The sequence below is a fragment of the Myotis lucifugus genome, unplaced genomic scaffold (assembly GCF_000147115.1).
Source record: "Myotis lucifugus unplaced genomic scaffold, Myoluc2.0 scaffold_113, whole genome shotgun sequence".
NCBI classification, from domain to species: Eukaryota; Metazoa; Chordata; class Mammalia; order Chiroptera; family Vespertilionidae; genus Myotis; species Myotis lucifugus.
In genome coordinates this window covers 1,455,083-1,476,351 of record NW_005871161.1, presented here as the reverse complement: position 1 = coordinate 1,476,351, position 21,269 = coordinate 1,455,083, and the positions used below count along the sequence as shown (strand labels likewise).

The following is a 21,269-nucleotide window of genomic DNA, read 5'->3' as shown; positions in this document are numbered from 1 at the left end:
CTATTCGGGGGTAGATAGATGCCCAGTGCCGGGGCCTCCCACCTGAAGAGGCCGGGAGTGGACAGGTGCACTTGGTTGACAACAGTCCCTAGGGAGCTTGACTGTAGAGCTGGGGACCCTCATCCACCATTGTCCAGAGGCACAGTCAGGGTGAGGTGGTGGCAAATGGATAAACATGATGAAGCAAGAGGTGCTGGATGACTTTCCAGGACAAGCACAAGGGGATGTGGACAGAGGTCTGGGCAGGGGACATGACGGGTTTAAAGTACTGAAGACAGATTTCATCTGCATGTCTGTTCTCAGACTCAACACTCATTCCACTTAAGGCCCCACTGGGTTGGCGCCCTGTAGAGAGCGGAGGGAAATACTCAGAGATCCTTGCATTGCTTTTCAGTGGAGGAGGTCACAGCCTCCAGTATGAGTCTTCCCGTCGCCCTTTAGGGGAAGTCAAGGCCCTCACCGTGTCTCTAAGATGTTGTGTCATCTGAAATTCACTCACCTCCAAGCCTCACTCCTGTCACCTTCATCCTGGTTGGCTAAGCTCCCACCTCACTGACTCCCCACAGCTCCTGGAAACGCCAGGCTGGTCCAAGCTGGTCCTGGTCCAGGCTTCAAACCCCTCATCTGGACCACTTTCCTCCTGCTCTTTGCTCCCTTTATTCTGCAGGTCTCAGTTCAACTGTTAGCTTCACAGAAAGACCTAAATAGGCCCCTCCCTCCAGCCCCTCTTCCACCAGCTCCTGACACTACCCACATCCATTTATCAAAAGTGTTTCACTGCCTTTCTTTTCACATTTCAAGTTTGACCTTAGACAGACTTTTCTTTCTTGGTGCTGGATAATAAAAAGTGTCCCTCAAATTGGAGCCTCTTCAACTGCTAAAAACAATTTCTAGGACAAATTTTATTTTATTTTCCGGCCACATACTCTTTTACACCATAAAGTCTTCGTAAATGTTAGTTCTAATAAGAGTCTTACAAGACACCAGAAATACAGAAACAGTGCCATGCCCTGTCAAAGCAACTTTCAGTCTCAATACCCTGGGATTTTTACCAGTTGCTTACTTTAATATTTCTTTGCACTGACAGAAATACTATTTAGGCCTGGCCTGTGTTGCTCTGAACCAGGAGGTCATGGTTCAATTCCCAGTCTAGGCACATGCCCGGGGTTGCAGGCTCGATCCCTGGTAGGGGGCATGCAGGAGGCAGCCAATCAATGATTCTCTCATCATTAATGTTTCTATCTCTCTCTCCCTCTCCCTTCCTCTCTCTGAAATCAATAAAAACATATTTTTTTAAAACGAAACTTTAAATTGAAATATCTGTCTCTAAAAGGTCTTTTCCCACAGGCACTGAGGTAAATTAAATTTTAGGACACTGAGCCATACTTTGTTTAAACAAAGAGATTCAGAGCCTTTGCCTCACTTAAATTAATACTTTGGCTTATTTTTTATTGCTTATTTTTCTCTCTCCCTGCATGTCCCCTGCCCCAGTAAATACGTTTTAGGGCAGGGATTTTTATGTCTTGTCATTACTCTATTCTCAACACAAAACAGCATAGTAATGGACATCCGCAGCTTTAATGAAGACTTATTAAATAACTAATCACCGCTCTGAACCAGGAGGTCACGAATGAATGGATGTGTGAATACCCAAGAAGGGCAGCGTGATCTGGGGTGTCATTTTCTTCATTCTGAGCCTCTTTGCCCACGAGGAGAGCTCTGCGTGGGGCCCATTGACCAGGTCCCTCCCCCTGTCCTCACCTCTTCTGAAGCTCTGGCCAGGTTTCATGTGGGGTGCTAACAATCTGGTACTTGAGGGAGGACCCTCGGCAGGCAGCAGTCTCCTCCGAGAAGCCCACTTCTGCCCCAGCATTCACGCTCCCAGCCGCCTGCTGCTTCCTGACCTCGGTGTCACTGAAGTCGGCAGACACTTCCACAGCAGTGTCTGGAAACGAACAAGGTACCTGAGGTTCAGCCAAGAATTCCCTCTGGAACAGCTGGGAAATGGCATGGAAACGGAACGACTGAGCCCTAGCTTGCCCAGCTCTCCCACTCAACTTAATCTCCACCGAGAAGCTAACTCATCAGCCGACATTTTGAGTGTAAATTACTCCTGAGGATGTTTGAATCCGCCCAGGGGCTGGATAACAGGGATACTGTCCTAACCCTAAGGAATGATGAAGTCCCCCTGTGTGGGTGTCTCAGCATGTTTTGCCAGCTGCACCCCTTCTCCCTGCACCCTTGTTTTGCAGCCCCTGCCTCCTATGCCCCTGGCTGACAATACCTGGGACTGAAGAACCTGGTTCAAGGATGTGCATGAGGGAGACGTCAAGTGGGATATCGGGTAGTTGCCAAAACCGAGAGCGAGCCTTCTTCCTCCGTATTAGAGAAAACCGGTGTATCTTGGTGGCGCTCACCAAGCATTTGACAGGTCTGAGCTCTTGGTCTCCGATCTCTTTGACCAATTTCTTGGTAATTCTCTCAAACATGGAGGGCATGTTGCTAGGGGCAGAGAGAAGGGAAACATGAAGATCAAGTGGGTCTTACAGATAAGATTAAATGAGTTTCATGTGTCATTCAGAGAGTTGGCAGTAACTTGACTGTGTCATAGGCCTTTGTTGTGTCTACACAGTGAAGTCACATGCATGTGCAAAGGCCCTGGGTCTTCCTTAAATAACTGTCCATCAGGATGGTCTTTAGTGAACAGATGAGATACCTAGACCTGGAGTCCCTGCTGGGTCAGCGGACCAATGAGCACTTGCTTAACTTGTTGGAAGTGCCAAAGAGGAGGTAAGTTCCCCTCCAAAACCAAATGTACGCACTTCCTTATGCCACCACAATTCCATCAAGCTGGCCACACTGTACGATGGTTAGTCCCCCTGGAGGACTGATTGTTAGTGTGTGTGTGAACTACCCATGTTCAGTGCTGCAAAGCCCATGCTTTTTAAGATCTTATCGAGTCTTGCTGTGACTGAAACAGAACAAGAGTGTGGCTGTCACAAAGGTGGACATGAGATAGTTAAATAAAGCCCAGACGCCTGCATTGCTGTGCTAAGTGGACCGTGATTCACCAGAAAATTATGAAGTGCCTCATTTTGAGGTGTCAGGAGCCTTATATGGGTACTCGTCAACCTGTACTCATCTACCTGTAGTCGTCATCCTCTAGTTGTCAACCTGGATGACATGCTCATTCTGCTTTTAAATACTTTCCATTTCAAAAAAATAATGTCAGTAAGATGGCAGAACAAGACCTTTCAGCCCTCAGCCCTCCACCACCAGTTCTGACAACCACCTGGGGACAAAAAGTTCCTCTGTGGGAGCCCAGAGTCCAAAGGATCAAAACCTCCAGGAATGGAAGCACAGCAGTTTCATGTCACCCCTCCAAGGAGGCAGCACAATTCAGTCAAGACTAACCTCAAAGCCCAGGCTTCTCCCATGGGGAAGTAGAGCACAGGGAGCCCGCTCCTCGCCTTGTAGGACACTCCTAACCCCGTGGCCCAGGTTCTCCCCTGGGGGAGTAGAACACTGTGAGCCCGCTCCCGGCCCTGTAGGACATTCCTAAACCCATGGCCCACACTTCTCCCATGGGGGAGTAGAGCACTGTGAGTTTCTCCCCTCCCTGTAGGACACTCCTAACCCTGTGGCCCATGCTTCTCCCATGGGGAGTAGAGCACAGTGATCCTGGCTCCCTGCCATGCGGGACACTCCTAACCCAGTGGCCATGACTCTCCCATGGGCGAGTAGAGAGCACAGTGAGCCTGCCTCCCCACCCCTATGCAGGACACTCCTAAGAGGCCTGCTTTCTTTTCATCCCACCCACAGTGCTCAGGCAGGTTGGCATGGCTGAAGACTCTGAGGGCAGGTAGATGGCACTGATAGATGAGTGGGTAGAGAAGATGTACATTTACACAGTGGAATATGACTCCACCATAACAAGAATGAAATCTTGCCATTTGAGACAACATGGATGGACCTGGAGGACATTATACTAAGTGAAGTAAGTCAGACAGAGAAAGACAAATACCATACAATTTCATTTATATGTGGAATCTTAATTAAAAAAAAAAGAATAAACAACACAAAACAGAAACAGACCCATAGGTACAGAGAATAAGCTGATAGTTGCCAAAGGGAAGAAGGTGAGGATGGGTGAAAAACAAGATGTGTCAAAAATATATCCCTTAGCCTTCCCTGCTCATGTGTTGTTACCCCAATTTCTTTTGCATTAGGGAGAACTGTATGAAGAAGTGCTGATTTTGGGGTGGGGAGCTGAGGGTGGGAGAGGGTGTTTGTCAATCTAAAACAAACCAAAAACATCTCTACTCATTTCTCAAACCTATTAAGAACATTTCTCTCTGTAGTATTATTGCCATAATTAACTAGTTAATATTAATAAAAGAAGAAAAGCAAAGGGGAGGCCCCAAACTATAAGCATGCTCATCTGGGCAGCTTCATGTTCCTCAGGGAACCACCAGTCCACTCCCTGCAGGTCACTGGGGGAAGGGATAGAACAAAGGGGGAGATGGGCACATGTGCAGAAGTCGGGGGCTGCAGGGAGGGTGTCGGGGTGTAGGCCTGTCAGTCTAGCCTGGGGAACAATAGATTGGCTGGGGGGTGACCCCATCAGAAGCATGTGAAATCTTGAAGAGTTAACTGGTTAGTTTGGACAAGCTCCTGGTTAAAACCCCAGAGTTACCTCTCTCTTGTTTGCTCTTGTTCTTTCTCTCTCTTGCTCTGTGACTTGCACTTGCTCCCCTGGTCTCTCTCCGTAGTCAGGTGGCCTTACACAGACACATGGTCCATGCCATGCTGACCCCACACACAACGGACCCAGTTGGGAACACAGCTAAGCTAGCCAGGTGCTGGACTGGACTTTAACACGGAACAGAAATTCTAGGCAGGGCCTTGATCCTAGCCCTGCTAAAGGCAAAATTGGACTTCTTCCATGGCAAGATGGACAGAGATGGGACCTTGGAAGGCAACCACCTTAATTTTACATCATTAATAAAGCTTTCCATGAAACCCCATCCTCCTGTGGGGGCCTCACGGCACTCCAAGAAGCCCACTTCCACCGATAACAGTATCTTCTTATTCACCCCCTGGTCCCTGGTTAGAACTTACCAGTTGTATATTGTCTTGTCTTATAGAGAAAGGCTCCAATGGGTAGGGCTTCTTCCAATCTCCAGACCGCCTGAGGTCAGACAAAACCAGAGAACAGAGAAGTGCGACTGCTCGTTGTGTTTTCTTCCCACCAGCAGATCCCTGACTCAAGTTCCAGGGCAATATCCTGTAAGAAGAAGCAGATGAAGCCCTCATCTCCTCCAGACTAGGTCTGGGGCTGAGCTCTGGATCAACCAGTCTTACCTCTCAAGTCCTTCTCAGGCAAGTGGAGACTAGAATCAGGCAGGGTTTCTATATACACTGTCTCTGCCAGGCTGTCTCATAGGACAGTAGATAGGATCTCCAGAAGCAGATCGTATCTGTTCCTGACCCAGAGAACAGTCTGAGCAAGTCTGATTCGTGGGTTCATTCATGGATGAATGATTGCTGGGGCCACTTATTTGGCTACATGCCACCTTAAACGCACTGTGTAAGATGTGGCCGTGTGTCAGCAGGAAAAGTATGAATAAGCTTCAGGAGAGAAGAAGAGGTACATGCAGGACCCTGGGCAGAGCCTTGGTTCAATCGGAATTAATGCTACCCCTCCTGTGTGTCATGTGCTGTACAATCGATCTTACAACAATCTTTAATGGTAAAGAAAAAGGAGATTTTTAAAAGGACAAAACAACTTGCCCCAAACCCATTTACTTTCTAATTACTTCGTGATCACTCCTGTGGCCTCATGGATGAAGGGCAATGCCTGGCAGAGAGGAGCCTGGGGAGCAGGCAGTCCCAGCTCTGACGCTCAGAAGGGCAGCTGAGGGTGCCTCACAAGGCACTTATCCCCTCTTCTTCCATCCACTGTTCCTGCAAGTCCCACACCTGCCCTTCCCCACCTGGGGAACGGGACAACCACTCCATGAGCCAGAGGGCTCACGGCTGTGCTTTCTACATGACCCACCAGCCCGAAAGATTTCCCCAGACTGAATTTACTTTCTATAATTTGCATTGTAAAAACAACAGACTCGAAATATCCAGTTTTGTAGGTGCATATACCACTGTGCCACAGGCCAGCACCTGAGAGCCCTGCCCTATTCTGGGACATTCTAGAAGCCAGGAAACGTGACTCAGCTGTTTGGGGCGAGTTATGTGAGTCCAAGGAAGCCTGCAGGTTTTAGTAGGCTTCGTTGAACCGTCACCATAAGCAGCTGCTAGCTTTCCTTTCCCAGTTCCCTGTTCTCCATCGGGAAGCACCTCCGACATCCCAGAGGAGGGATATAAACGGGAAGCCTGGGGCAGTGAGTGTGCAGCCACAGCTGCACATCCCTGGTCCTCCACTGGGAACAGCCGACAGTGGGGAAGCAGCGATCCTGGAAAAGCAGAGAAGCTCCACATTCCTCCCTGCAGTGTGCAAGCAGCACCCATGCCTCCCTCCTGGCAAACTTTACACAGGCGTCTTCTGTTTGTGCCCACACCACAGGGTAGTGCTTGGTCCCCTGCGTAAGAGTAAGCGACACCAATTTACTTAAGGTTTCAGGAGAGACTAAGGTGGGGTGGCCATTGCCCAGCACCACTAAAATTCTCCACTAGCTCTTTTCTGGTTGGCCCTGTTCACAGGTATTCATGGAGACTTCTCTCAGCCCCTCCCTGCCTCACACCTGCTCCCCCCCCTCCTCCTCCTCCTCTTTCCTCTTCCCCACCCCAAGGTCTTACAAGTTTCAGTCATGAGCTTCTAGGTTTCTGCTCTCCCCCAAATTCCCTCTCCCTTTCCTTATACAGAACAATGTAAGCTTCTCAGAGCCCCACCTTTGCTGAGCCAGCCAATTGGCCAGCTAGTTTCTAGGTTTTGGGTCTACACCTTCTACACATTTTTTCGATACCAGTGTTGGGGTAACAAGGTCAGTAAGACAGAGTTCCCGACTCCACAGACTATCAGCTTTAGTGGGGGGACACCAACCATACACCTTCTACAAATGGAAGGTAAGCTTGTCCTTACGCGTTCCTTGAGAGCACGGTGGCCTATATTTCTACAATTTCTTCCCTGGAGGCCTCCACGACAGCTGCCCCGATTTGCACCACTCATGCTTCCTCCCTCTCCTCTTGCTTCTTCATCCATCACCTCACTCCCTACCAACCAGCCCGTTTCAGAATTACTTTCCTGGCTCCTTCTGAGTGTCAGAGCTATAGGAAGCCATGTCACACCACTCTTGTAGACATTAACTCTGCCAGGGTCTATCTGATCGCTTTTCATCACTTCCAGGACCAACAGCCTGCCCCACCCACCATCAACACTTAACCTGGATTATCCCAATCCCCTAACTAGACTTCCTGCTTTTGCCGTCTACTGTCCACACAGCAAACGCATCTTTTCAAAAGTGCATCGCATACCTCCCTGGGGATCTAACCTTTGTACTACCTGCCAATCCCACTTCAAGTAAAAACGGTCATGATAATGACCAACAGTGGCCTGCATGCACTTGACCTCACGTTCCGATGAATTCTCACTCATTCCAGCTGTTCATATGGCAGGAAATTTCTTCCTTTGGTTAGTTCCTCTACCTAGAATCTGTCCCCCCAAATAGCTACAGAGTTCACCTCCTTTTGTTTCAGTTTAAGTCTTCAAGTCACTTCTAAGGCTTTCGCTGTCAAATTGCAAACACACCATCACTCATTAATTTATAACCCCTCCTAACCTTCCTTCTAGGCCTCCCTTGGTTTGAGTTGGGGCAACACACAGGCTTCCCATTTAATCTCCAAACGGGGTCAGGGCTCAGCAGGGCCCAAAGTCTAGGCAAAGAATCTGCCCAGCCTGAAACCCACCTGCTGCAAAGCGTGTCTCCTCCTCACCATCTGTGATGTGAAGAATGTCCAGGTGGGAAGAAGCCAGGTCAGCTGAGCCGAGGGTATCCCTGCTGGAGCCTCTCACATCCCCGAACCTGCAGCCCCACACTTCCTCCTCCAGGCCAGGTGTGCCAGCTTTGCTCAGGGTGCTGTGGGGACCCCTTGCATCAGAATCACCTGGGACTCTTGTAGAAACTCAGAGTCCCTGACCTCACTCTATCTTCTAAATAATATCTTCGGAATCAGTCTCTAAAGGGGAACCTGGAAGCTTATTTTATCACTTTACTTTTCCTATTTATTGAGATATTACTGACATATAACTCATAAATTTAAGGGGTACAATGTGATGATCTCATACACACATATATTACAAAGTGATTACCACAATTAGGTTAACACCTCCATCACCTCACAAAATTACCCTTTATTCTGTGGTGATAACATTTAAGATTGACATTTGGGCCCTGGCTGTGTGGCTCAGTGCTTAGAGCATCGGCCCATGCACCAAAGGGTTGCGGGTTCAATTCACAGTTGACGGCACATACCTTGGTTGCAGGTTCGATCCCTGGCCACGGTCAAGTGCAGTAGGCAACCAATCAATGTTTCACTCTCTCAGTCCCCCCTCCTTCCTTCCCTTCCCCTCTCCAAAAATTGACAGAAAAAAATATCCTTGGGTGAGGATTAATTAAAAAAAAAAAAAAAGACTGACATTTAGTTGTCAAATTAACTTGCTCTTATCATTAGAGGAGGGGTCAGCAAACTTTCTGTAAAGGGCCAGATGGTATTTTCACCTCTGAGGGTCACATGGCCCCTATCACAAGAATTCCCTTGTACTATCATGGCGCAAAAATAGCCCAAAATGATACATAAATAAACCAATGAGGCTGTGTTCCCATAAGATTTTATTTATGGACATTAGAATTTGAATCTCTGTACTTTACACATGCCATGGAATATTGTTCTTTTGATTTTTTCCAACCTTTTAAAAACATAGAAATGCTTCTTAGTTCACAAACACAGGCAATTTGGGCAGGCTGGCCCGCAGACTAGCTGGGAACCCCGGTGCAGAGTTAGTTCTCCCCAACACGCAGGCGTGCACTGGGCTGGCGGCAGGACCACAGCAGTGATCCTTGGTCCTGGCTGTGTCATTCTTGTTTATGTTTGTCCACTCAGGAGTTCACTTGTCCTGCCTGAAATTTGTGGATGGCACAAGATCCTCAGGGTGCGGAAGGAACATCACCCATGGCCATTCTCGAGTTCTAAAGATCAAAAAAATTACCCTGAAGGGCAGTGACATATCGGAGGGGCTGGATAAGATACCTGTCCTAGTTGCTCCGGGCTGCCATAACAAATTCCCACGAGTGGCTTAAAGCGACAGAATTTATTCTCAGTCCTGGAAGGCAGAGTTTGAGATCAAGGTGTCCGCAGGCTTGGTGCTGAGGCTGAGGGAGAATCTGGCCTGTGACGGGTTCCTTGGCTGGTAGCCGCACTGCACCAGCCTCCGCCTCCATCTTCACGTGGCCTCCTGCTCTGTGCCCGTCCCCTTCCTTCCTCTTACAGAGCTGACGCTAGATTTAGGGCCACTCCAATGCAGGGTGACCTTAACTACAGACTTTAGTTTCAGTTACAAAAACCCTTTTTCCCAATAAGGTCGCATTTTCCAGTTGCGGTTGAGCATACCTTTTGGGGGTTCACGATTTAACCCAGGACAATACTCTCAGAAGGGTCCAGAAGGACCTGGAGAATGCTATCCCCAAGGCTGGTGCTCGAAAGATCAGGTGGATGAGGGAGGAAGATGACTGGTCAGGGCCACCTGACCGAGCCATGGACATGGGACATGGCGTGACACAGTCTCAACAGCGAGCGCAGAGGCAGCTGGGAATGGGCGAGCATGTGCTGAGCCCTGAGGCTGCCGGGCTCCATCGGAAGGGCCACGGCTCCTGAGCTGCCCTATTGAGCCAGGTCTGGACAGAGCCTTCAGGAGCCGCGTCCACAGTTAACTCTTTTAATGGTGTCAGAGCTTCAACACTGTCCTCATTAAAGCACCAGCCTGCGTGACTAGACAGCCTTTAAACAGCATCTCACACCTGCACATTCACAAAATAAGGTTTTAGGGCCTTGAACGACAAACACGCTCGTTTTTTCCCACGTGGGGGATGGGGCCTTCAGCTCCTCCTGGGAAGCCCCTCACGCTCACTCCCCTCCAACATGAAGGCTCTTCCTTCCACTCTGCGTCCTGCAGCTCCTCCCCCTCGCTCCTGGGAAACCAGACCACGCAAGAGTGGACGTCCTGCAGTTACTCCATCCACACGAGGTAAGCAAGGCTAGCAGTCCATCATCGCTGGTCTTACTGCCCTTGGCAAGCTTAGGAAAGCAATAAAAACGGGGTACACACAGACAATACTAGAGAAAAATGCTATTCAAAAGACCCAGCTCTCTCCTAAAAGAAGGGAAATTGTGTAATGTGTGCGTGCATTTCATAAAAACACAAGGGGAGAGCCCTGGACGCCTAAAACCAAACCTCAGGAAACCAGGCCACACTTAGAAAAATGAAAGCTGATTTTTATTTTATCATCAACAGCCATTCTTTAAACATGAACATGCATACGTAATACTCTACGCACACATCACAGTTTTAACGTTAGTTAATAAAGGTTAAACACACAACATACATCCTTACAAAAAGGTCAAAATGCAAACTTAAAACTTTAAACAAAAATCTTACTAATTTAAAAAAAGTTTGTGTTGGGTACCATCTGTACAACACAATTAATTTAAACATTTTCATTTGGCTGCACATGAAAAAAAGCGGCAGTAGAAAATAAAGTCATTGAGGGCTTTTAAATAGCAGAGTAGGCAGTTTCGCCATGCAGGAGAAGCAATATTAAATATTAGTTTTCAAAAAAAATCCACATTTAAAAATATTTAGTTCAAGTCATAGAATTTCTCTCAGTGGAGACCCCAATGCGATGCATGATTAGCTGCCTCAGGTGGCCTGTTTGAAAGGCAACCCCTCCAGGGTATAACTTGACTGATTTTGGCACAGAAAAGAAGTCTTAAGAACAAGAACATGATTAAAAAAGAGGGCAGAGGAACAGAGGGAAGAAATAAAGCGAGAGTAAATGAGAGAGTAATTGCAATCACTAAAAACTGTGCATCCGAGTCACTGCAGGCGCTCGCTCTGGAGTGTCATTGCAGCATGGATTTAATTTGCTTGGAGGTAGTCTCATCGTTCAAATGTTTTGTTGTGTACCTAACAGGAAAAAACACCCATTGCAGGGAATTAGAAAACACACATCATCACTGGCATCCGGCTCTACGACAAGCAGAGCGACTGGCCAGGCAACATTCTCTCAGGCCTTCCCCTTCCGGCATCAGCTGGCTCAGGCTCCGCGCTGGTCCTCCCATCGCCTTTCAGTCGCAGAGCCAGCAGCTGGGAAACTGTTAGAACTGCCTGTTGGGAAGATCTGGTTAAATTCTAAAGTAAACAATTGACTGTAACTTCTCACTCAGAGGAAAATTATTGTTTTTCTAACTCAGGGGTTGAAAAATTGTAGCCTTTGAGCCAAATCCAACCTACTACCTATTTTTCTATGGCCTGTGAGCGAGCATATTCTTACATTTTTAAATGGTTGGGGGGGGGGGGGCATCAAAATAAAAGTAATACTTCATGTTAACATGGAAATCATACGAACTGAGTTTTTAGTTTTACTGGAACGCAGCCATACTGAGTCACTTCAGCATGGCCTATGGCTGCCTTCTCGCTACGAACGCAGCATCGAGGAGCTGGGACAGGGCCACGTGGTCCACAGAGCCTAGATCAGTGATGGCGAACCTATGACACGCGTGTCAGAGGTGACACGCAAACTCATTTATTTTGGTTGATTTTTCTTTGTTAAATGGCATTTAAATATATAAAATAAATATCAAAAATATAAGTCTTTGTTTTACTATGGTTGCAAATATCAAAAAATTTCTTTATGTGACACGGCACCAGAGTTAAGTTAGGGTTTTTCAAAATGCTGACACGCCAAGCTCAAAAGGTTCGCCGTCACTGGCCTAGATCCCTGCTTCCTCGCTGCCCTCACAGAAAGGGGTGCGGCCCTGCTCCACATACTCAGCTTCAGGACAGTCTACCTACTACATCCCGTGTCTCAGTTCTCCAGGCGCCTTATTTCCAGGCAGGGGTGTTTTGCTCTAAGTTTGTAAACACAAATTAAGAATCTAAAAGGGAATCGCTAAGAGTGGTTCGTATTTTAAAAGAAGATTCACGACAGGATTCCTGTCAGAAAGAGCAGAAACCCAATAAGCAAGCCTACTATGTACCAGGCAGCTCCAGGAGCTTACAAGCGAGCAGAGGAAGAGAGATAAGATACCTGCACGCAGAAGGGTAACCTGGCTGCAAAGGAGGGAAGCCCGAGCCGGGACCGACCAGCTCACCCAGAGGCTGCGGGCCGCAGGGAGGAGAGTGGGGATTACTCTGAGGGCAGTGAAAGCCAGGGCAGGATACGAAGCAGGGGAGCGATGTGTGACTTCACTGATGGTCTGAAAGGGTCGCTCTGGCGCCGAGGGAGCAGAAGGAGCAGCAGAGGGACCAACCGGGGTGCTGTTACGGGGTCCAGGTGACCAAAGCTTGGACCAGACGAGGAGCAATGGGAACAGGCTCCCCAGGCTTGAACGTGGGTATATTGTGGAGCTATCTCAGGCAGAACTTAATGCTGTATCAATCTGCCTTATAAGAATTTCACATAGACAGCTGCTTTAAGGAACATATCATTTAAGCAGGCACATACACAGTCTCTCCGAATTAAAGAAATCTAAACTCCATTCCTATTAAGTTCATTCCCAATCAATTTAAAAATTAAAGACATATCTGCACTCAAGTAAATGCTTAGAGAGGTAAAGAGACAAACATATGCTTACTAGGCAGCTGAAGCAAAGTTACCAATAAGAAGGGGATCTTTACATTCCTGAATGAACATTTACGTCCACAGCCTTGTGCTCCTCACACTCTGAAGCGCGTTCTTACATGCACTTTTCCGACCCACGTGTGCACGGACATACACCCACCTGAGAGCATTGAGAAGACCTTCTACACTATTAGGAGGCTGGTCCTTAAGAACTTTGATACAACCTTTCATCTAAGGAGAAAAGAAAACAGAAAAGGTGAGACATCTTTTTTTCAGCTAACATGACTTTCAAAACAGTAATACTTACACTAGCACCACAACCACAGAACTCACACTACAGATGTAATTACTCTTAAACAGAAAAAAAAAATCTACTCAAGTCTTATTATTTTCAGTTTGTCAAACAAAATTTTTTAAGAACCAACTCAGTCAACCTGAAGCGCCACCACACTAATGAGAAAGCCCGGGTGAGCTAAGGAAGGACTTCCTAAAGGTGCTGAGTGGCCTTTAAAGGATGACACACACACTGGCAAGGAAAGGAGGCGCTCTCCAGATAGACACCCCTGGCAACGTGGGCTCAAAATTCCCAAATCCTGCTCACCATTCACGAGCCATTGTATTATTTCATTTCTCTAAACTTCCTTTCTCTTAGGAGTATTTTCTGAGGTACAGGAAAAATTAAGTGAGTAATTCCTGGGACACAGGAATCACTCAATAAATGACCTCACTTCTCTCTCCATATGATGGGCACTAATGAAGGCAGCCAGCAATCCAGACAGGAGGTGCTGAGAGCCTGCCCCGCTGGGAAAGGGAACCGGAAGACAATTCCCACCCAGCCCTGGTCATAATTCTGATGAACCAGATGTGAGAGGGCGAGGAGAGAAGTTACAAAACAGAGAAACCCAGGCCAGAGCCACAGACTATTAGAACTGGAGGAGGGAAAATGCATGGTCTTCACCTTTATTTGCTGGAGCACCTTTCCTGGTGCTTCATATACAGGTGGGGCAAATGTAGGCCTACAATCGTCCGCATGGAAAATAATGCAATTAACTAATAATTAATACAAGAATAGACTCTGTGTTTCGTGTAATTATAAAGCTAAATCTACTTTTACCCCACCCTGCATATTTAGATATAAATCTTTTGTCTGAAATGGCCTTTGGTCAAGAGAATGAAAGGATACAATTTTTTCTTATGTCTGATTGTTTATATTGCCCAATACGCAGGAGGAGTGTGAGGTTTCCCTACAAGGACGTGCTCTAAACAACAATACTCTTCCGGTCATTCTCCCACCGGTACACAGGCTGTAGGAGCACTGCCAGAGGAGGCCAAGGGCCCCCAGATCACAGACTAACGGTGCTGCCTGCCGGCTCTTAACGTGAAAAAGCCTCTGGCTTTCGATTATAGCAAGTGTTGGGAATTACATAAAACAAGGCCACTTACATCAATTTTTGAGGTTTTGGCAAATGCTCCCACGGGATGTACATGGTCATAGAGTATGATGACGCCCACCATTACCCTCAAGCAGAACGACACTGTCTCTTCGTTTGTGAACCTGCTTCTGTATTCCCTGGAGGGCAGAGAAGACATGATGCATGAGGCTCATCACAAATGAATGAGCTGATTCAACTCTCAAGCTGATGCTGGAAGACGCACTGTTAACCGGTAAGAGGTGCTAACATGAAGCCGCCCCTCTCCCCTGCAATGGCGCTCCCAGACAGGTGTGTGCAGCAGTCAGCACTTTCCTCCCATGGTCTCTCTATGCATCTGAGTTTACTGCCCATTCTGCTAGCAGAGATCAGACCATTTTTGAGAAACCCAAAGTAGCCCCAAGTAAAAGTTTGGGAATAAGTGCTATCACCAATATGATGAAAAAAGTCACTAGCTTAACAGAGCGAGCGTGTCTGGGCTGATTTATCTAAACACATTACTGTATTAGTGGATTTTAATTCTCTACAATCTGACTGGATTATTCTCTCATTTGTCCATATAAAAGGCATCATGTCCCAGCAGAAAGAGTCCTGGCCCGCCCGGGATGAAGGGTCCAGGCGTGTGTGGGGTCGGTCACTGTGCACAATCCCTTCGCTCCCCAGGCCTCACTCTCCTAAGGGAGAAGGAAGAGAGGAAGGAGGGTGATAGCCGCCCTCTTGCTTGTAAGGTTTTCCTGGGAGGTGGCATATAGAACAGGACTTTGGAAAATGCAGAGCTCCACTAAAACGACAGTTATCTAGTAAGACCATCTATTCAGGAATCCAGATGGAGTCTTTCTGCCTATGACAACATGTGGCAGACATCCTGAACGGCGTGAGAGGAGAAACCCAGTAGGGGACTCAGGCGAGTGGTGAAAAAATGAAGACTGAGAACTCATACTGAGAAAAAGGGGTTAGCAGAAGATAAAGGAAAGAGAATGCATGAAAAGCAACACTGAAAGAGCGTTAAAACTCCTTCCCTTCGCCCCAAAGCACCACAAAAATCTCCATTAGGAAGAGTCTGAGTTAGTCTTGCTGGTCTCAGGCACCTTAAAAGCAGCTGGACTGACACTTAACCAGAAGTTCCATGAAGCTGCCAAGTTATTTTAATTTTGCTCACATATTACACTGGTTACCTGGGATTGCCTTAATTCCCACCTTACAATTAAGACATGCTTCCATCTGGACAACCATCCCACAGGATTATGAAAGTGAGAGACCAGCCGACACGATACTCACGGCGTTTCCAGCATGACTCTACACACGCTGGCCATGGTGCTCAGACAGTCCGTGGTATTTTCTATGGGTAAGTTTTTATTCTGTAAAGGTGCACGGAGAACAAAAAGAGTAAAAGTGAATTAGTACATAGGTGTAAGCTAAAACCTAGCATAACATGAAAAATTGGCAACTTTAATATTCGGTTTCTACTTTCAATTTTGTAAAAAATGCACTAAATTCTAGGTACTGCTCTAAGCTCTGGGGATACAGCTACCAGCTAAGCAGCCAAGGCCTCTCTCCTGAGAGGCGTGTAAACGGGGGCTGGTGGAAAGAGCGCAGCCCACAGACGGGGGCCTGGAGGCTAGGAGCTGGGTGGATTTCATCTCAAGGGAACTGGGAAGTCACTACAAACATGTTAAGCAGAGGAAGGAAATGAGGTTTCTGTTTTAAGAAGACTTTGCTGCTCTTTGGAGAAAGGACTGTAATGGGCAAGAGTTCTTATAATGGAATAAGAACAGTCAGAACATGACTGCAGTAATCCAGGTGAGAGGGAGGTGGGCTCATGTGGAGAGGTAGCAAGAGAGGGGTTCAGTTTTCAAATTCAGCATTTATTTTGGAGCCAATAAGACTGTCTGATGGGGTGGACAGAGGGGATAAAATAAAGAAAGGAATTTAGGATAATAAGCCATAGTTATTTGTATAGGACCTCAGAGATACTGCGGGTTCGGTTCCAGACAACCACAATAAAGCGAGCCATACTCTTTTGACTGGTGGGAGGTCTTGCCATCAATTTGTAAAGAATGCAACATTTGTGAAGTGCAGTAAAGTAACGCATAATAAAACAAGATCTGCTTTTACAGTGGTACTCTTTTTTTTAAAAAAAAAAAAAAGTGTTTTTATTGATTTTAGAGAGAGAAGGGAGAGGAAGAAACATCAATGGGAGAAAATCAACATCGATCAGCTGCCTCCTGCACACCCTCTAACAGGAATCAAGCCCTCAACCTGGGCATGTGCCCTGATCGGGAATCGAACCACTGATCTCTTGGTGCGTGGATCGACCCTCAGCCACTGAGCAACACCAGCTGGGCTACAGTGGTACTCTTAATTGAGACAGGAGAGACTGGGCCAAGGGCAGGGTTGGGGGAAAATCAAGACTTTGGTTTGGTCACAATACCACTGGGGTGTCAACCATACACCCAGAGGGAGGCTGCAAACAGGTGGGTCCTTGTGCACATGTGGGCCTCGGGGAAGGGGGCAGCACTCAGTGCACATATCTGGGAGTCTCCCAGCTTAGAGCTGGTATTCAGAGTCTCGGGACGTGCTGGGACCATCATGTCCGCAGACAGGCAGAGGAGCACCACAGAGAAATTCCAGGCAATGCTTACCTCTGATACAAATTTTGTTGTGGCATCACTTAAGGTTTTCAGCATCGGGGTTGCCTCGGCATAAAACAAAGACATTCGATTTGCCAGTTCATTATTTACTTCATTTTCTCCTTCTGCCTGCATGGAAAATAAGAGCACCTGACCATCAGCTCAGAGATGATTACATAGGGTCTCATTTGTACAAGGACTGAGGCAGTGTTGTCTCATTCATGCTTGCTAAATTAGTTTAATAAATACTCTTAAACTATATTTTAGACTTTCAAGTAGTCTTCAAAAATAAAGATTTAAAAATGACAACAAGAATTTTTTTTAAAATAACCTCTTTAAAAAATACAGAGTGGGACAAAAGTAGGTTTACAGTTGTTCTTATGAGAAAAAATACACTAAGAATAATACAAAAATAAGCTCTTTTTGCATAATCACAAATGTAAATCTACTTTGCCCCACCCTGTATTTTAAATGATATTAAGCAGTGAAATAAGATACTGACAGGCTGCCTTCTGGGTACAAGGGATTACTCTACATTCGATGGAAGACAGGAAGGTGACTATGACATCGCACCCTGACCCCATTGGGAACACACAAGTATCCACAATAGCATGGAGGGTGAGAGAGACTAAGTTAGACCAGAAGAAACTAAAATGGACTCATAGAAGGGTTGGGCGTTGGTAGACGATGCTGGGCAGGTTCACCCAGTCGATGCAAGTGTATTTCCACGTAACTGAATGCGTTCAGGGTACTAAGAGGCAGCAACTAGTTGAAGACAGGCTGGGAAGGAAAGTGGGGTGGGACATAGAGGGCCTTAAATGCTGCCTAACATCTTATCTGTGACGGTGAACCATGTAAAGCGTCAGAGAAAAGGAATGACAACATCGGTGTTCTAAAGAAAGCTAACTGATGACCGTGGGCAGAGTACACCATAAAATAAAGACTGCAGGTCAGACAATGAGCTCTCCGGCATCAGAATGACTGCTCAAAGGAGAGTGCGAGGGGGCTTTCACCTGGGATGCAGAGTTACCAGATGACACTGGGAAGCGCTTGGAGAGATGCTTCACTCGACAAGGACCAGGCTGACTTATAACTACTGACGGCAAAAGACAGTGAAAGGTGACTGATGTCTCTGGCCTTGAGGGATGGCTCTCACAGAGCACTGAGTGTTTTGCTTTTACTTTATTTGCAGGTGATACGGTGGTCTCACAGCAGGAACTGGGCTATGCACAATCTAACTGATGCAAAGGCACAGCTGCTTCTTGGAAAAGAGATCTTCCCCCAACCCAGGACCTGTCTTAGGAGCAACCACCTCATAAAACACTCATTCAATGAAAAAGGAAAAAAAAAAAGAATGGTGTCCTTTGGTATTTTTTAACCTCTGATGCCACTCAGCATCTTTACATATTTATGTAGTATTTCTTTATTAAACCATCTACTAGAGCAGCGGTTCTCAACCTGTGGGTTGCGACCCCTTTGGCGGTCAAACGACCCTTTCACAGGGGTCGCCTAAGGCCATCCTGCATATCAGATATTTACATTACGATGCATAACAGTAGCAACATTACAGTTATGAAGTAGCGATGAAAATAATTTTATGATTGGGTCACAACATGAGGAACTGTATTTAAAGGGCCAGAAGGTTGAGAACCACTGTACTAGAGGCTAGGGCTGATCCTAGAAATTTCTCTCTTTTCCACACAAGGTAGGCCCTCAACATACCGAGAAAAAGATATTTCTTCAAATTTAAGGTTTTACAAATGACAGACATCTGACTCCTTGGCGGTAGAAAGGGTATGAAACCGCTAAGAGGAGGAGGAGTCCAGAGGCTCACAAGCCTGAAGAAGGCAGAAGCGGTGCTCTGCTAGGCAGGAGCAGGCGCAGAAGCCACTCCCTCAGCCAGCCAGACGCAGAGCCCATGACTCCAAGGCCACGCTCTCCCCTCTGCCAGCATCAGTACTACTCCCCTCCCAGGGCTGGTTCCTCCTCGGAGTATTCCATTCGATGAATATGGGGACAAACTCAAAAGCACCAATTCACAAATTATGTCATTAAAATGAGACTACATAGAGAAATCCGGTATTAATGTCACACAGACAAAAAATAATTTTATTGTGTGTGTGTGTGTGGGGGGGGGGGGGGTTGTTCAATACCATATGGTTTCCTACATTTTGCTCTTTCTTCCCACACCTGTGGTTGCCCACAGATTACTTACTGGCTTTAATTTTATCAGAATGAATGAGCAAATGAACAAATAAAAGAACTTGAACTGAGAAATGAGTTATTATTACCACCCCTAATTCAATGTGTTAACTTACTGGAACGTTATTAATCCGCATACGACTCAATGTTCTTCTATAATAGCTGAAATCATTCTGTATGGCAGGATTTGTCATCTAAAGAAGACAGTTGTGAAAGAAAAAAGTAGGTACTAAATGACACTGAAAAAATTAAGTGAAAATCTACTAAATACAGTTTTAACTAATGAAGTAGCATTCCCAATTTGTAATAACATTTTAACAAATAAAACTGGTATCACCAAGATGGCTTTTTTGCACATAAATCATGTTCACAATGCAGTTGGTCCCCAATGAACATATAAAATGTACAGATTGTTTTTTAGTCATGGTCAATAAGTTTCCCTTCTTTTTCTCAATAATTTCACGTAATATACTAAAAGGTGGTTTGCCAAAACATAGTATTACCAAAAGACGAAAACAAGAAAAACTCTGCAGGCACGTGCTTTGGAATTACACCAGAAGTATGCATACATGGTCAACAGGACAATCTCCAGACTGACTAACATTTTGTATGTAAATCATCTGTGCTCCGAGTGTTAATAAAAGAGAACAGTTGTCTAAGATTTCATCATAAAACGCTGAAGTTAGAAATCCTGCTCTTCCATTTTCCAGGCAAGGTATCCGAGACTCTGAGAAGACAAAGGGCCTGCTCCCAGCTGGCTACTGTGCAGGGCCCAACGTGGAAGTCAGTCTCCTGCTGGGAGAGCTAATGCTTGTTTCTACTCACACTCCTCCAACAGTAGGAGGTAGCAGACAGGTAGGTAGGTAGGTATATAGACAGGTAAATTGAAGGGGTTGGAAATACCTGAACATTTTTACATAAAAGAAAATTGAGATAAACTGGGTGAGCAGAAAGGAAAAAAATATATCAGAAAAGGTCAATATTCTTTCAAAGATCTTTTTAAAATGAAGTTAAATGAAGGCTGAATACTGGGTAATGTGCTATGCATGTATCAAAAGACATGCCATAATTTTTATATCCAGTTTTCCATTTTTGCTAAGGACATTAGACATCACTTAAGCACATTTTAGCTAGTTCTCCAGGCGTCCCTCCTGATGCTCTTTGCAGGACTCATGCTTTCATATAGTCAAGGCCAGCAGTAATCCTACCTTGAGTTCATCAAACCGGAGTGTGAAATGAAGGATTTCTGCAAACTGCTTAGCGAGAGCCTGCTCTCGCTCTAGGTGCTGGGTGGGAGAGTATGGGGTACTTGTCAAGGCTCCCAGAAGACCTCTTAATGCTGCTTCTAAAGAAAAGATTTAAATGTTGTTTGTATCTGGTGATATTTGTTAATTAGAAAGTGAACAATTTATAAATGTTGTGATTTCAAATCCCATGAAATTAAGTTCTCTTTAAAATCCAGATCATCTAAATACAATCACGCAAATTGATATTATTTAATAGAATAAAAACCTTAGAGAGACTAATTCAGTTTTGTAATCTATAAACTCAAATTCAAAGTAATGCAAAATGTAATCTGAATACCAGGATCAGAGAGCACCCTTTACACTACATTTACCAATCTAAGTAACTTCTACAGTGGCCTTGTGTCCACATGGTCAAATCTGTCCATGGCTATGAACGAAGGACCAACTTCTCATACTTTGAATTTGCTGCTTATTTATGAACAGAAACTGCTTTCTTTCAGTTACTAAAGGAAACAAAATCTTTGATTTAATAATTAGCTGAGTTTAAGAAAAATGGTCCTTTTAAAATAAGTGCTACTTTTGGAATGCCAAGTTAATAAATACTGTGTTTAAAAATGTAAATAGTTCATTCAAAAAAAGTGATAGAAATCACACTAATTTAGATTACAGAATCAAAAAACAATGCTGGATTCTATTCTGAAAAAAAAAACAGCTTAGAGTCAGATTATGATCGGAAATTAATGAATAAATGTCAGGTCAATAAACAAATATTTCTTAATGATAATAAATTTATGTTAGATCATCAACCCTTAACTTAAAAAAATACCAGTTCTACTATTCATGAAGACTTAATGGTATACCAACACCCATCCTGTGAGCTTAACCCATTCTCGTTTAACTTTCAGCATC

The 21,269-nt window shown here is 45.6% G+C and overlaps 2 protein-coding genes across 13 annotated transcripts in view; both read right to left on the bottom strand.

Annotated features, from left to right (window-relative positions):
• LOC102431796 (gasdermin-C-like) overlaps window positions 1-5,517 on the bottom strand; it is a 35,984-nt gene extending 30,467 nt beyond the window's left edge. For 8 of the 9 annotated variants that reach the window (XM_023757759.1, XM_014459686.2, XM_014459687.2 and 5 more), the window contains exons 1-4: window positions 5,365-5,517; window positions 5,122-5,287; window positions 2,285-2,502; window positions 1,762-1,945 (exon numbers count right to left, since the gene is read on the bottom strand). In XM_023757759.1, coding sequence (XP_023613527.1) covers window positions 1,762-1,945; window positions 2,285-2,498 — 398 coding nt within the window. In that variant the 5' untranslated portion in view covers window positions 2,499-2,502; window positions 5,122-5,287; window positions 5,365-5,517. The other variant, XM_006093316.3, reaches the window with a different exon arrangement.
• A 3,309-nt stretch (window positions 5,518-8,826) lies between these two features.
• Window positions 8,827-21,269, bottom strand: part of FAM49B (family with sequence similarity 49 member B) — an 81,789-nt gene continuing 69,346 nt past the window's right edge. Inside the window, exons 6-12 of one of the 4 annotated variants that reach the window (XM_014459677.1) lie at window positions 20,322-20,458; window positions 19,230-19,307; window positions 16,924-17,040; window positions 15,560-15,639; window positions 14,295-14,421; window positions 13,012-13,082; window positions 8,827-9,200 (exon numbers count right to left, since the gene is read on the bottom strand). In XM_014459677.1, the coding sequence (XP_014315163.1) occupies window positions 9,119-9,200; window positions 13,012-13,082; window positions 14,295-14,421; window positions 15,560-15,639; window positions 16,924-17,040; window positions 19,230-19,307; window positions 20,322-20,458 (692 nt within the window). In that variant the 3' untranslated portion in view covers window positions 8,827-9,118. Of the gene's footprint in view, window positions 9,201-10,482; window positions 11,195-13,011; window positions 13,083-14,294; window positions 14,422-15,559; window positions 15,640-16,923; window positions 17,041-19,229; window positions 19,308-20,321; window positions 20,459-21,269 lie in introns of those variants that run through there. The other 3 variants (XM_006093295.3, XM_023757762.1, XM_023757763.1) reach the window with 3 other exon arrangements.